Source organism: Scylla paramamosain, chromosome 33 (genome assembly GCF_035594125.1).
Source record: "Scylla paramamosain isolate STU-SP2022 chromosome 33, ASM3559412v1, whole genome shotgun sequence".
Taxonomy (NCBI): Eukaryota; Metazoa; Arthropoda; class Malacostraca; order Decapoda; family Portunidae; genus Scylla; species Scylla paramamosain.
The window spans coordinates 6,984,868-7,002,013 of NC_087183.1; the positions used below are offsets into that span (position 1 = coordinate 6,984,868).

Sequence of the window (17,146 nt, forward strand, 5' to 3'; positions counted from 1 at the left end):
AGAAATAACTGCCTCTTGTACAGTATACACCAGAGTTTAGTTAATATCGAGGCTTAATTTTCTCATTGCCATCCATGAACATGATAGAAAGGTGGGAATAATGAAACCATTGCGACTTGCTTACCTGATAACGCTTTCACTACGATACGAATCAATTAACAGCACCAGAAGCAATGCATGAAATCCTTATAAGCATCTACATGAAAGAAGGGGATTAAAAATAATATATTTTGGAATTTCTACCCGGTTTAAAGATTAGAGGTGGCTATAGAACAATAAAAGATGTCTCAGAGTGATTAGTAATTAAGGAAAGATGTACCAGATAACAGTTAAAGGGTTAACCATATATGTAACAGAGTACCCTTAGTTTGCCTGCGTTCAGTATAGATAACAGTACTTATGTATCCCTCGAAGACTCGTCTCCTCTATGTCCTGCATAAGAGTAATAATGATAATAATAATAAATATTAATAATAATAATAATAATAATAATAATAATAATAATAATAATAATAATAATAATAATAATAATTACTGCATCTCGTTTGCTTCGCTATATAAATATCCCCAGCACCTTTTGTTCGCCTGCGTTCAGTATATAGATAACAGTATGTACTCCCATGCGCCTCGAAAATATCAAGACTCATTACTTATATAAGGACAGGCAGGTAGCTGAACGTGTGGCCAAGAGACAACTGCGTTTTACTTACGCAAACTCACAAAACAACAACAATGAACTTCATTATCTAGACGCCTACGCTGACTGGGAGGATGAGGTAAGTCAGCATTTGGCCAGGAAACAACTATGTCTTACTAGAATTTTTTATTTTTTGTTTAACGAACCTTACTTGTACGTACGGCCAAAACATGTGGCCCCCTCGACCTCTCTTTGGCGGTATTTTTGGGTGTCGTCTCCGCTATGTATATGCCCTGGCGAACCTGTGATGGTGGTGCCTAACTATAGACACACTGCAGAGGCTGGCTAGACGCTGCTATCAATAACACACCCGTTTCCCTAGTGTGGCCAGCGCGATTTGTCATTTAAAGGGAACTTGGTGGCGGAGGAAGACGCTGTGGCTCGGCAGGGGTCGCCGTTTGGTTATGGTAGGGTGTTAAATGTGGTGGTGGCGGTGGTGGTGGTGGTGGTGGTGGTGCGCAGTCCCAGTCCCACCTCGACTTACTCCGCCGCGATCTATTTGTGTATTGATTGTTATCCATAAAGGGGATCTCTCTCTCTCTCTCTCTCTCTCTCTCTCTCTCTCTCTCTCTCTCTCTCTCTCTCTGTGTGTGTGTATGTGTGTGTGTGTGTGTGCTTATTGTATTTCATCTTCATTACAAGCGACTTCACCTTATTTATTTATTTACTTTTGGAGCCGCAGACACAGATGTAGATTTGAGCTGTATCCTTTGCCACAGCAGCTCTAAGGGACTTGTATCCTTTGCCTAGTTGTCTAGCTCTTTCCTTTTCTTCTCTCTTCCAAATGTTGTGCTGTACTTCTTTCTTTCTTTCTTTTTTTTCCTAATTCAGTTTGTGTTAGCGAACAGAAAGTCTCCGATTGTTTTGTTTCCATCTTGTTAACTGTATAAAGAAACATTTTGTCGTTGTTCCCTCACTCACTCAAAGACAGCTGCGTATCTAGTTACCATTTCCCCGAGGACCAGAAGGATTTCTAGATATTACAACACTCTTGGCGTGTTTTTTTCGATTGCTATCACAAGCTATATTGGAAATTGTTAGGGTTTCCAAGGATATATATATATTTTAATGATTTAGTGGACGTTACTAAGGTTTTTTCAGGGTTATTTTATATTATTAATGATACTTAAGAGCAAGTTATTACGTTTTCCAAGGACATTTTTTATGATTCTAATAATTTGAGTAGTTTAACGGATGCTATTACGGTTTTCAAGTTTTTTTTTTTTTTTTTCATGATTCTAATAATATGAATAGTTTAGTGGAAGTTTATCATGATTTCCAAGGATATTTTTTATGATGATTCTAATGACAGTTTAACAAGGATTCCGGGGCATCAATAGGAAGACACTTGTGAGAATCCGGCAAATCATCTGTGTGGGCTTGAAAAGACAGTTGTGTTGAGAGGGCAAAACGTTTCAGAACACAGGCCCGGGGAGTCAGTGTGCTGTTTGGCGGTGTCACGTGTCCACCGCCCTGCTTCCCACGCTTCACTCCCATACCACATTCCGCGTCATGACTGGCGAGCTAAAATAAGACAGTATGGGTCAATAAAATTATAACTATTTCGTCTCAGGTAAATGTAGTTAGTTTTTCATCTCTCCCCGTCTTACGTCTTCCTTCCGTACCTGTTATTATATCTATTCTCTATGATTACCCAGAATATCACCGTCATTGAACGTAATCATATATGTTTTTTTCACATATCTTAAAAATAGTAATAGCTGGTTTCTTTTATTGAGGTCACGTAGTCAGTCCTCACCTTTATCAAGCTTCCCACTCTCTTAACTTTTCCATTTATACCAACACATCATCACTTGCGCATCGTGTGTCATTTTCTATTGTCTCACAGTCTGACATTCCCCGGTGCCTCTTAGTTCGCCCTCCTGAACCCTGAATGCAGTGAGCCAGGTGAGTCGTAGCTCAGAATGGGCGTCTCCACGTGGACATTTCAGAGATACGCGTGCAAGAAGCTTCCACTCCCTCCCGTGTTGTGGACCGCATTCTTAAGAGTTTCGGCGGCTTGTCTCTGCTTCTTGTGTCAGGCTGTAGTGAAAGTTATTGAGTGATATTGGAGGTTACCGGGTGATAGTGGAAGTTAATGAGTGGTTGTGGAAGTTAATGGGTGATAGTGGAAGTTAATGGGTGATAGTGGGGTTACCGGGTGATTGATAGTGGAGATTACCTGATGATAGTGGAAATTACCAGGTGATAGTGGAAGTTACCAGGTGATAGCTTCTACGTAATCAGTAAAAAAAAACAAAAAAAAAACACTGATAGTCTCTTTGGCCTTCAGTCTCCATGAAGCTCAACACGTTTCCCAACACTATCCTCTGAGCTACACAACGTTGCATCACATGCCTCGTACGTTTTAAGTCTGTCTTTTAATTTAGGCTAGCCCCATTACGGCTCGCCTCTGCACAGCCTCCTCCATTGCCTCAGTCATCTCAGTCTTACCCGTTACTTTCATATCTTTTCACTACAGCCATAAACCTTCTCTTAGGTCCTCTTCTTCTCCTATCGGGTACATCCATTTCCAGCATTCCCATTGGCGCATTGAGACCTTAACTGTTGCGGTGTCATACAATGTAACTTTACTTCACTTCCTCCCCACGTACTCTTGTGTCCAAACCATCCCAGTCTCGCCTATCCTTTATCCCCCAAACCAACGCACACGTGTTTCAAATCAGTGGTCCTTGTTTCCCTTTATAGTGACCAGTCCCGTGAGCCCCGCAGGACGCACGCCAGCTGAAGGGAGTCTCAAATGGCGGGGTCATTCTTCAGAAAACAGTCGTTTGTTGTAAAGGTGTAGGTTTTTAGTGAGGCGTGCCGGTATGGTAAATATCTGGCAGCGATATGATTAAGTCGGTTGGCTTGTATATTATTATGGTTAATGTTAAGTATGTGGCGTGGAGGCCATGAGAGAAGTACCGGGTTCCCAAGGGTGTATTTCCTGTTAATAACGTAGAAATCGTAGAAATCCGTGTAACTTTAAGTAGAGCTTGTAGTGGAGGTGCGGCGCACAAGCGTAAGGAATACAGTGACAGCGGGTTTGGTGCCAGTGTCAAGGGCGCCAGGTACGGTACGTTTCTACGCATCGAAGACCTGATAACGTCATGCTCTTGTGTCTCTAAATAAACGAGATTAGTATTTCCTTCAATTATATTGTGTGTGAATCAAATGAAATGGGAATCTCCTCAGCGTCTTGAGCGAAAGCAGAAAGTTAGTAGTTAGATAATGTAAAGGAAAAGATTATACGAGAGAGAGAGAGAGAGAGAGAGAGAGAGAGAGAGAGAGAGAGAGAGAGAGAGAGAGAGAGAGAGAGAGAGAGAGAGAGAGAGAGAGAGAGAGAAACAGATGACAGCGACATTTTTCTGCTGATATGAGATGCGAGTCAACTATAACAAGCCCCACACACTCCTACTACACACCCCACCACTCACTTTCCCCCCTCGTTCAAATGAAGTTAGGTGTTACTCCTTCACCACCACCACCACCACCATCACCACCACCATTGCAACACCACAGCTACCACGACTGCAGAAGATAAGCATCAGGCGTGACCCAAAAACCTCCAGCCAAGCATCTTACTGTTTTCTTCCTCCCCCTCCCCTCTCAGAATGTGCTGGCTATAGTACCAAGGTGGTGGGGGTGATAGTGGTAGTGGTAGTGGTGGTGGTGGTGGTAGTAGTAGTAGTAGTAGTAGTAGTAGTAGTAATTACGTTCTTCTGCAGATCGTTTTAAGAGTGGAATAATTTAGAATGTTTATCTCACTTTTATATATGTATCAACACTACTACTATACTACTACTACTACTACTACTACTACTACTACTACTACTACTAAATAATCTCCCCTCCCAAATACCCACCATTCCCCGCCCGCCCTTCACTCCGGCCCTTCTCTTTCCCCAATCACTCTCACAGCTGTGCACGCCGCAAGACAAAGCTTTCCTCCCGAAACCCTGCAAGCACCACGCTTTAGTTACCTGCCCTCCTTTCTGTTGTGGCGCAGGGAGAAGGGTGGGGGGTGTGCGCCTTGCTTTGTGCGACTCTCTCTCTCTCTGGTGCGAGCAGGGCGTGGGTACAGCTGCGCCACTTTTAATAAAATTACATAATTTCAGTGATGTATTTACGTAAAAGGAAGTACAAATTAGAGAAATAATCAGAATAAAGGTGACGTCAATATTATAATATCGGCCCAGAAGTCTGCTTCTTATACGCACCTTAAAGAAGCGTGGCGTAAATGTTTTAGCGTCGCTAAGCAAGTGTTACCTTCTTTAACCTTTACAGCAGTCTTACGGCAGGCACTTATACCATGTATAACTGTTTAAAGGCCCGTGGGGTGGCGACCGCGGCCTGCCGTGCTGCTTTTATCAGCGGCCAAGTACGTTATGCTTAATAGCGTTTACTGGTAATTTGAAGGAATATAAGTAGGAAATATATCATTTATTTACTTAACGAAAAACAAACTATAAAAATACAACATTGAACTCATCGCGAACGGCGAGGCGCTTGTGAAAGCCTAACGTGATTCGCGTGTCACGTGTCACCTGGGTGGCGATCCACCTGGCTGTGCGTTGTGCAAAGTGGCAGCGCTGCACCCACGCCGTCACCCACCCTGCCGTGCGTGCACCAAGAAGGTTGTGTTGCTTCCTGCTGGGGTCATGAGTGGGAGGCGCAGGACAGGGGAGGGAGCGAGAGGGGGAGAAGGAAGGAAGGTGGAGCTGACGGGCATACGAGTGGGAAAGCCGAGGAAGTTAAGAGTGTAGGGAAAGGTGAGAGGGAGAGGACGGGAGGAGAGAGCCAAGGAAGTTAGTGAGTGTAGGAAGAGGTGAGAGGAGGAGGAGGAGAGAGAGAGAGAGAGAGAGAGAGAGAGAGAGAGAGAGAGAGAGAGAGAGAGAGAGAGAGAGAGAGAGAGAGAGAGAGAGAGATGTGGTGGGGGGGAGCCACACATACAGAAAACAAGGTGGTTTGGGAAATGAAAACAGACCCACATTTGGCTGCGTCAGTGGAAGTCTTGATGACACAGATCCGCTTCATTAGTTGTCGTGAAGGAGTGTCCGGTGATTCACTGAGCTGGTGCCTCGGGGAGCTTGTTACCTGCACTGCTTTGTCAATGGATCCAGCTGCATTGATGTGGAAAGTGAGACAGGCAGGCAGACAGACGTAAGGAGAGACAGACAGACTGAGTGTTGTTGGTTTTGTACATTGGTTGTTGTTGTTGTTATTGTTGTTGTTAATATTGTTGTTGTTATTATTCGTAGTAGTTGTAGTGGTTGTAGTAGTAGTCGTAGTAGCAGTAGTAGCAGTAGTAGTAGTAGTAGTAGTAGTAGTAGTAGTAGTAGTAGTAGTAGGCCAAGGGCAACAAAATATGAAAAAAGAAGAGGGCCCTGCCAAGTGGAAGGGACTTGGGCGGTACTACTCTTACTTTCCGTTGAATGATTATTGCCTCACTCTTAAATTTACTTCTCCCTGTGTAAGTAGAGCGCGTGAGAGGTGACCGTCTCTGGCATGGAGGCACACTAAAATCTTTTCATCTCATTAACTCTTCTCTAACAGACTGTCTTGGTGCTTTCACGTACCGGCGCAGTGTTGCATCTCTTGCTCTCTCCTGCTGTGATTACCATGGTTCCCCTTCTTCTGAACTTAATATACACATGGTTCCCTCCACCACACTCCAGTCCCCACGGCCTCGCTGCACATTTTCTGCTTACTCTAATCCTAATATTTCCCACCTTACTAATGGGAGGATTAACCAGTGTTTTCACTCTTGCATCCTTTTCGCTGGCAAACTCTGGAACTCTCTTTTTGTGTTTTCTCTCCTTTCGTGCGACTTGAACTACGAGTATTTCAGAAGAGGAGTATTATCAAGACACCTGAAAAACTAATGAGTCAACTCTCTCGGTTGTTCTTCTCTTGTTTCCTTTTGGGAGCAGCTTTCTTTATCTGTGTGTGTGTGTGTGTGTGTGTGTGTGTGTGTGTGTGTGTGTGTGTGTGTGTGTTGTGTGTGTGTGTGAGACCTTGGCCAGTCTCCTTACCACATAAAAGAAAATGTATACTGCTCCACCTCGAAAAAAATCCATACTCTTTTTGTCTTTATTTCTTCCTCTACCGCAGCTGTTAGTAAGGAGTTTGTACGGTGCTTTTGGTACCTTGAAGTGTTGAGTGTGGCACTGCCTGCCCGGGCAGGGAGGGGGAAGCAGCGAGGCTAGCAACAAATCAGCTGAGTGCTAGTGAATCACATGTAGTTCTCCTCCGATAGAGTGACAGTGAATACGTTCAGATTGTTTTTTATAACTTGAAGTAATGTGGACCGGATGAAAATGGAGTTTCCCCGCCATGGCAGATACAATGACCTGGCCCGGTCGTTGTATCTGCCGCCCGGCCACATTTGAATTTCATACCACGGCTAAGCAACGCCTCAAACTGTGTATGTACATAGAACATTTTCGTCTTAGAATAAAGTGTACGTTCATCCCTGGCAATATCCGCAGAAAACTCGTGTTACACCCGTGCGTTGTTTCATTTGTCCACCGTCTCTTATGTTGTATTTATGAACTTTCTTTTTATTTTCTTTATTTTTTTACCTGTGGTTTCTTTTTTTTTGTTTATTTATTTTTCATTCACTTATTTATATTTTCTTATTGTTACCGTAACTTTTTTTTTTTTTTGTGTCATTGGATCTTCCTTGTGTAATGTTCTTCTGTCTTCTCTATCTTCCGTCTCGTGTTTTGTATTTATTTATTTATCTTCTTTTATAGTTCTTTATATTTGGCATTGATTTTATTTTTTTTTTTGTTTGGTAATCGCCATTTGTACTTTTCTTTCGTACATTAAACGAATATGATCTCTCGTCTTCCTCCTCCCCCCTCCTGTTTTCACTCTCTAACTTTCCTTTTGATATTTTTTTCGTTTATTTTTCTCTTCTTTCTCCTTTTACATTTTTCAGTAATGTCATTTCCTTTTCCTTTTGTATGTTCTTCCTTCTTTCTTCCGTCTCGCATCTTCAATCTTTCTCTTTTCTTTTCTTTTCTTCTTTTCTTTTTGGCATTTTTTCAGTCACGTTAATTTCTTTTCTGTTATATTTTACTTTTCTTCTTTACTGTGCCTCGTATCTTTTTCTCTTTCACTTTCTCTCCTTTTTTTTTTTGGTGGGGAGGGGAATAGGAGGGCATATTTCAGTCACATTTCTTCTGTTATATATCCTTCCTTGTTTGCTAGCTCGTATTTCCAGTCTCTCTCTCTCTCTCTCTCTCTCTCTCTCTCTCTCTCTCTCTCTCTCTCTCTCTCTCTCTCTCTCTCTCTTTGTTCTTCTGTATGTAGGCATATATTTAACCCTCCTCACTGCTGGGGAGTTCAGAATAACTCAGCAGGGCATTCCTGGCTGTGTGTCGCCACCTGCTGGGCTCATAGGCGTAGGAAGAGGAGGAGGGAGGAACAATAGGAATTTATTTGGATGGTCTTTTATGTATTTAATTTGATTTTATTGTGTTTTATTTACTTATTATCATTATTTTTCCTATAAAGTCTAACGTTCCCCTTATCGCCAGTCTTCAGAAATTGTGTTCCCCTCATTTTGTTTACTCGAATCACACACCACCCGGGCCAGCGCCGCTCACTCCCCTCGTTCCGTTTTCTCTGGCGATATAGTAACAAGCTTGTGGATTCTGAGAACTTGCTGTTATGCTGTGGTGCTCTGTATTTGTCTCTCTGTCTAAACGAAAAACGTTTTTTTTGTCCTTTTACACACACACACACACACACACACACACACTTATATATAGCGTGCGTATATAACGTCTACATTTGTTCCACGTCTACATTTGTTGCCTCTTTCAGCTTTCCGTATTTTCTAATGTCCCCACGTGCCTGTCTTCTCAGTGTGAAAACAGCTGCGCTACAAGTATTGCCCTGCACCACGACACATGCACTGCTAAAAAATGAGGTTATTTGTTTTATTTATTTATTTTTTTTCGCGAGCTTATGATAGAAAGGAATAAATGTTACAGGGCTATTTATTATGTATGTGTGTGTGTGTGTGTGTGTGTGTGTGTGTGTGTGTGTGTGTGTGTGTGTGTGTGTGTGTGTGTGTGTGTGTGTGTGTGTGTGTGTGTGTGTGTGTAGGAAGCGGGAGGGGGGATTGGCGCCGGCAACGACTCTAGAATCTCATGCCAGTATCACCCAAACACTACTTCTGCTACCACGACCACTGTATACTACTACAGTACTGCCATCGCCACTGAACACCAATCACTGCGTCGCTCCCGCCACGCACACCTGTCCCTGCAAGCCTCATTATAGCAGGTAAGTGCGTGGCAGGACGTGAGGCGAGAAAATATTCCATTCTAAGGATTAAAGCTTTCCTCTCATGAAAAAGAAAAATACTTGACAAAAATGCGTCTTTCTGTTTGTACCACTTTTCTCAACTTATCTGTTTCTGTTGTGTTTTTCTACCGTTTATAACACAGCAAAGTCAGGTCTCCTAAATATTGAAAGATGACTGAAAAAAATGTTCCTGAGTTGTGCTGCTTACACCCATAGAGGTAAATATAAGTGACGATCAAGACACGAAGTGAAGGGACGGGGGTGGTGGTGGTGGTGGTGGTGATACTGACAATAGTGCTATGGCTGTGGCGTAGCCTCCCAAGCACACACTGGCGTAGCTTGCGTTTTCCAATACGAAGGATGACACAAGCTGTTATACATCAAAACAGTATAATTTACATGTATAGTTGCATTACCACAGGTTTTTGTGTTTCTGAAGGCAATTTTCTCTTTCGTGCTTCCGTAGTCTTGTTCACCCTCGAGCAAATAATGGCAGAGTGACACGTGTTACTTCAGACCTATTCACTCTCACTCACTGCTCGCCGAGTGTATTTTTCTCGTCTCTGACACTGTGATCTGATGAAGTAGTTAGTTCCTGACAGGCTTTACATTCTGTCAGAGCACGTCAGGCTGTGCCCTCATTGGGGAAAGTGTGTCGGCGTGGCTGTGGCGCTGCCCACGCCGCTAGGTGATCAGATTGGGAAGGTCACGTTGTTTCCCAGCCAGCCACGGAGGACACAGGTTGCCTGCTGGTTTGCCCATCAAGGCTACAAAAATATTTCAAGTGCTGCGAGTCTAATGCCTGCCTTTTTAAACGTCGTATTATTAATTATGAAGCATCAAACCCATCGATCGTATTTGGTTTTACTAACCCCACGGTCGCGTTCGTTAAACACTGAATACAAGCCCCAACGTCGGATTAGTAAATACTAAGCTTTCCGCATAGGTTGGCAGCTCTGGTTCCCTCAGCGACGAGGAAAAATTGCTGAATTTTGTTATTTCTCATTTATTAGATCGACTTTAGCATTTTTTTTCTATCTGTAGCGAGAGAAAGAGTTGATCTATCCATACTTGCCTTCAGAATCATCAGACGCTCAAAGGCGATCACGCCCTTCCCTGTTGGTGTCTCTCCAGAATATACTTCAGAGTTTTATTAGATAATTTTACTGATCTTGAGGAGAAATCATTGTAGCAAGAGAGTGCAGGAGGCCACCGGGTCATTGCACTGTGTGTCATTGTGCCGCAGAGTGAAAATACGAATAACATCAACATATCATTATACCAATATTTGCAGAAAAAATGGATCACACATATTGTGTAAATAGGTGTTATATAATTTCCAGCGCAATAATTTGTCATGCTGACTTATGTGAGTATTGATCTGAATATCAAAGTATACAGTAAATATTAGGCATGGGTGGTGTGTGTGTGTGTGTGTGTGTGTGTGTGTGTGTGTGTGTGTGTGTGTGTGTGTGTGTGTGTGTGTGTCGGTGTGTGTGTGTGTGTGTGCTCATTTATCATTATTATTATTATTATTATTATTATTATTATTATTATTATTATTATTATTATTATTATTATTATTATCATCATCATCATCATCATCATCATCATCATCATCATCATCATCATCATCATCATCATCATTATCATCATCATCTATCTTATTCTGTACGGCAGAGAGTCAAAGATGGTTAGTGAACAGAAAGACGTAATTTCATGCCTGTGAACTGATATACATATAACCACTCTCTCTCTCTCTCTCTCTCTCTCTCTCTCTCTCTCTCTCTCTCTCTCTCTCTCTCTCTCTCTCTCTCTCTCTCTCTCTCTCTCTCTCTCTCTCTCTCTCTCCCCCCCCCTTGTGGCATGAGGAACCAGCAGCGTCCCTCCCGTCAAGGGCCGACTATGGATGTCACGACTGCAATTTTCTCATAAACCAGAGGACGAAATTCATATGATAGGAAATCCTGGTTATCATTGCGAGGATCCCTTTTTGCGCCCGCGTCCAGAGAGAGAGAGAGAGAGAGAGAGAGAGAGAGAGAGAGAGAGAGAGACAGAGAGAGAATTACAGTCCTCGAGAAGGCAAGTTTTATTGTCACTTTCATTGTCTAGTGTTTGCTCTCAGTGTTATATCCTCTGATCCGGTGGTAATGTTCTTGGTTGCCGAGTTATTCTTAGCAGATCAGAGGACCTGAGGCGGAGGGGAACGCGGAAAGGAGTGCGTGAGGCAGGTCGTGACTACGTACTGCTGTGGTGTCTCCGGCAAGCACCGCGCCACTTCACGGACGCCTTTACTCTGGGAGAACTCATCGTGCCGTTGGACTATTCATAAAATATAAGTGTACGAGGTCATACTAATACCGATACTAATAGTGGTGGTGAAAAAGATACATGTATACGAAAAGCAAGGACAATTTTATCTTGTTCAACTTTTTTTTTTTTCTTGAACTTGAAAAAAATGACATATTTATATATCATATTAATCTGCGTATTAGGTGCACCTCTAAATAAGACGCACCCCTATTTTACAAGGATGGTTTGTGGGAAAAAAATAAAACACACAAAAACGGAGCCCGATTTGATCGAACGAGCGATGAGCGGGGATATATTGTATACAGTATAAGACAGAAATACGTGTACCTTCAGGATCTTAAAAGAAAAAAAAATAGTGATGAACCAAACATACTTACTGTCTATCCCCCCCCATTAAAAAAAAAAAAAAAAAAGAACATACATACAAAACAGCGTTGAGGCAAAGATAAAAAAAAATTGCCTTTGCGACCTTTTCTCCATAATGTTGAGTCTAACATAGATACAAGACAGGGATAAATTTCGCTTTACAACCTCTTCTTTTCTCTGATCTGTAGCGCCAGCTGGCAACTGAGCTGCGCCTACTCTATAAAATTTAGATGGTCTCTTGCATACTGGGGAGGCTTAGTAATAGTTTGTAGTTGCTGAGGCAAGATTTCTTGAGGTTCATGCCGCCCCCAAAAGCTGCCTGATCCAATCGTCACTGAGGAAAGGTTTGAGAGGAAGCATGTGGGAAATCTTCGGCCACACGGCGATGTTTGAAAAATTTCCACCTTCCTGCTTGATTCGATCACGGATCACTTATACCACCACGTCACAACGCTGACCGCTAGGCCATCGCCTCATCTGTGGAGTTACGCTCTTAGGTGAGTCAAACCTTTCTGACTTTTAATAGGTCAGACGGGTACAAGACAGGGTTGCGTTCACCTTCGCGACTGTTTTTCTTTCCAAGTAAAGATAGTAAACATGTGCATTTGCTTTTACTTTTTTGTCATGTATGAAAAAAAGCAAACAGACCATCTCTCTGTCCAGCAAAGTACTGATAGTCAGACACAAGATGAACCACATTTCATTTTATTCCGTGATGGATCGAGGTGCTGTTTGTCTTGCATCTCAGTGCTTGCCTGCAAAGAAATATTATTATTGCCCAGGAGAAAAGATATGTGACCCAAGCGAGAATTACATAGTGTGGCTGTATAAGAATGACTGCTGATGATCAAAACAGAAGAGTCTTATCGCATAGAAAACGACGACTTTTTACTTTTTTTTTTTAATTATTGTTGCCTGCAGATCAAGTGAAAAGAAAAAGTTAATGTGAAAATTATCAAAACATACTAGGTCAGATTATAATTTGACCCATTATATTTTCCCCTATGATATTTTTGCGTAGTGTGAATGTCCTATTTGGTTCACACATGCAGCACACGTGACATGCATGACTGTGCTGTTAAACGTCTCGGCTACTTTTAACAAGCTGTTATAGATGTTACTGTGATTTTCAATGTCTGTATGATGCTAGTGGCAGTTTAGCAAGAATTCTGCATTATCAGTGGGGAAAATTACCCATAGCACCTGACAAATCATCTCTTTTGCCTTTGTAAATAGCCTTGATGGGATAATATTTAAGGAAACGAGCCATAAACCTATCAGTTTGTAGTGTTCACATACTTTGCCTATATTGTTAAACGCTTCACCGCTTTGTCTCGACTCGACTCGACTCCTGTATGGTCCTGGTGGTAGTTTAACTCTTTCGCTACGGTATGGAACAATTCACAACACTAAAGACAATGTTTAAAATCTTTTGGAGCATGTACAAGGAAGAAAGGGGGATGTCTAGCTAGTAGTATGCCCAGAGGTGGCTTTAGAAAAAGAAATAAATCCTTTAGAGTAGTTTGTGATTAAGGAAATATGTCAGAAAGGAGTGGAAGGGTTAACGAGGATTCTGCAAAAATTAGTGGTAAAAAAAAAAAAAAACATCCAAAAAAAACCTATCATGTGCTACCTTTTAGAACATTCCTGACGGGAAATTATTTAAGGAACTGAGCTGTAAATCCATCTGTGCGTTGTGTACCAATTTGCATTCAGGGGAGAAGTCTGCTATGTGGAGGAGAATAATGCATAAGGTCAGTATCACAACCTTGCCAACAACACTACTTAAGTCCCCGTGGCTGTTCGCTTCTTGCCCTGATTGCTTTCTGCTTTGCATCGTGCAGTGTAAGTCATTTGCTCGTTGTTACTGCAATAATAGCTCCATTTGTTTATTATTTCTTTATTTATTTTATTTTATTTTATCTATTTATCTATTCATTTATTTATTTTATTTTTATTTATTTATTTATTTTTTTGTGCTGATGAAATATAATGGCGACTTTGATTCTTACTAAGTTAGGAACACACACACACACACACACACACACACACACACACACACACACCCACACACACACACACACATTATCGTTATTTATTTCTGCCTTTATTTAACTTGTCAGGTGTTCGTTTATTTTTAGCGCGCGCGCGCGCGCGCTTGTGTGTGTGTGTGTGTGTGTGTGTGTGTGTGTGTGTGTGTGTGTGTGTGTGTGTGTGTGTGTGTGTGTGTGTGTGTGTGTGTTTAATTGCTAATTGTTTTGGCACAAGTAGATCTGCAATGTGACTCTCTCTCTCTCTCTCTCTCTCTCTCTCTCTCTCTCTCTCTCTCTCTCTCTCTCTCTCTCTCTCTCTCTCTCTCTCTCTCTCTCTCTCTCTCTCTCTCTCCTCCCTGGTGAATAATAGATCTCATCACTTATTTATTTATTTTATTTGTTGTCATTATTTTTCGTTTCCTAAGTAACTTAAAAAGACAACTTTGTACCAACGAATCATGGACAGAATGACGCTGTCTCGCCGCTTCTTAATGAATGGTACACTTATATATGCTTTCCTAGAACTGATGCGCTGACAGTAATAGTGAAATAAAGTGTTAATGTAACTTATATGAGTCTCTCGTGGATCAACCTTTAAATAACAACACAAAAAGGACTTCATTTCTAGTGATGTGTATGTAAATGATTGGAGTTAGGGTATTTTATCCTTTCTGAGATCCTTTTATTCTCATCACGATCTCCTCCTCTTCACCTCAAGTAGAACATCACCACATATAGTAACAAATAATTTGGGTGGTGGGCTGAACAGAATACAATAGTTACCCTTTGATAAAACCGAAGAAAACGAAGGTGATATTGAGTGACATTTGGTAATAGAGAACGATATTTTTGCAGCGTGAACTCTTATATTCTACCATCTTACCACCGTATCTGTAGGTAAGTGTGCGTCGCCTCTGGGTTGTATGTCATTATAATACAGTGTCTTAGCACTGCATTCCTTCTCAAATAAATCCAGCTTCTAAACATCACACTAAAATTAATGAAGGCTTTTTTTTTTTTATCTTGATCTTGATGATGGAAGTGTCTCAGGATTGCTCCTAAGCCAATCCTTTAGAACAACTCTTGTAGTGATAAACAAACGAAGCATTTGGCATGGCTTCATTTGGCATGACTACATGTGGTTACTGCTGGCTATACGTGGGACTGCAGCACAAATAAAGTTACACTGTAAGAAGTAAGTGTCATCATCATTATCATCATCATCATCTTCACTGATGTTTTATAACTATTGACATCATCCATGAACTGATCACCATCCAAACTCTGATATGGAATATGTTACATTGTTTCGCTGGTGATGTTGCACGGAATATGACTGATGTGAAATATTCATGCCAAAAATATTTGAAGGAGTCCGGGCAATATATTGCAATGAAATGCCATCGACAAGCACGAGAGATACATTTCCATATAATAATAATAATAATAATAATAATAATAATGATAATAATAATAATAATAATAATAATAATAAACGGTTTATTCTTTAGGCAGTTAACACAGTACGTGGCCGTGAACTGTATCTGTAATGTCGAATGAAAACGTTACTACCATTTTGATATCAGTGTAAAAGCTGGTGCGACGCTCGTTGTTTCACGTCGATGGCCCCAAACCATCTTACTTTGCAAAAGTAAAACTACACGCACTGAGAAACTTCAACTATTCCATCACTTCATTACTTTTGTTGTCAGTGGCATCTTTCAAGTTTTTCCTTGCAATCTGCACCGTGTCATTGCATTAATAACCATATTCTGAAACACTTCTGCCCGCACTTCGACTACTTTCAAGAGCCTCTAGTTGAAGTTACGCTGGTTATTAATTTTTTTTCTACGGTTCTAGTAAAAGATTAATAAGATTTCTACGTTACTAACAGTAGAAACACCGGAGAACCAGGCTAATTACCTCAGTGGCTTTTGAAAACAGAGCAAAGCCTTTCTGAATACGGACCTAAGTAAGTAAGTGAACAGTAGCCATGCCAACAAGTGATCCAGTAATAAACAACTCGTGGTGATGAATACGTCTTAGTGACAATTTCTGAACAAACTTCTGAACATTATGACAATACCACAACATTTCGCCCCTGCAGATCTATGATGGTACGGTACGCTCAAGTAGAGCAGGGGGCGCCATTCCCCGACACACCTGAGGACCCGCCGCACATCACGGACCTGAAGCAGAAGAGACAGTCGAAGATGGAGGAGATGGAACAGGACCCCATACTGACTTGTCTCTACAGGATGAGATTCGGAGCCTCCCAGGTAAGTCACGTCTAGGTCACCTCTCCACTGTCTATCCCTCCTTGTTCTTTGTTACATGTTGTTGTTGGTTAGATTAGCTTAGTTTAGGCTGGGTTAAATTGTGCTAGATTATATTGCATTAGTAGGTAGTTAGGTAATAATTATCAAGCTAAGTCAGTTTAGTTTATGTTACATTAGCTTAGAATAGGTTAGGTTACAAATGAGGAGTTTAATAGATCAAGTTAGGTTAGGTTAAAGATAAAGAGTAAGATAGATCAGGTTAGTTTAGGTTAGGTTACAAATGAAGGGTATGATAGACCGGGTTAGGTTATGTTAAGTTACAAATGAAGAGTATGATAGATGAAGCTACCCTCCCTCGTAAGAGTACCCATTCTACTAACGCCTCCCTCCTTTCTTCCTTCCGTCCTTTCCGCGCCTCCTCTAGCTGTACGTGTATGCCCTGGCCTGGGTTGCCGTCATTATCTGTGCCCCCGTCTACGTCGACTACAACTTCCTCGTCCGCCAGGTGCCAGCTCGGTGAGTACTGTACCTAGCATGCCTCACGTCCATTTCCCCCACAGAGTCGTTTTAAAATGTGTCATCCTCGTCTAATGTTAGCAAGGATGAGGATCAGAAGACTACAAAAATCGGCAAACTCGTAACATGAATTAGCTCCTTTTTAGTCTTCTTCGTTTTCTTATTTGTAGCTCCTTTTTAGTCTTCTTCGTTTTCTTATTTGGGTGAACATCAGCGGACTACAAAAGGTTACAACAATGTGACACACTCGTCGTAACATGAATTAGGCCTTCTTTGTTATTGTTTGTTTTCTTTTTAAGGAGGAACAATATTAGCATTTTTTTCTCTCTCTCTCTTCAATTTCTTCTCCTCCTTCTCCTTCTTCTCCTCCTTCTCCTTTTCTCCTCCTTCTTCTTCTTTTACTATTACTACTAGCGAATGGTGTTCATTATACAACCACGGAAAGAAAAAAGTAAGAACAAAAGAGAAATACAATAAAAGATTAACGTTTTGTGTGTGATATAAGATTTATCACCAAACTAGACTCCTCCATCCACACTGTTTCCTTCCACACAAGTATAAAGCAAAACCTGGAAACTTTTCATCCCATCCAATTATAACCCAGTCATTAGTAATCA

At 41.5% G+C, this 17,146-nt stretch overlaps 1 protein-coding gene across 4 annotated transcripts in view; it reads left to right on the top strand.

The window, feature by feature from the left end:
* The window catches only part of LOC135089573 (organic cation transporter protein-like), an 86,010-nt gene that overhangs the window by 19,296 nt on the left and 49,568 nt on the right, over positions 1 to 17,146 (top strand). For 3 of the 4 annotated variants that reach the window (XM_063985314.1, XM_063985309.1, XM_063985307.1), the window contains exons 2-3: positions 15,842 to 16,013; positions 16,438 to 16,529. In XM_063985314.1, the coding sequence (XP_063841384.1) occupies positions 15,842 to 16,013; positions 16,438 to 16,529 (264 nt within the window). Of the gene's footprint in view, positions 1 to 8,894; positions 9,002 to 15,841; positions 16,014 to 16,437; positions 16,530 to 17,146 lie in introns of those variants that run through there. The other variant, XM_063985306.1, reaches the window with a different exon arrangement.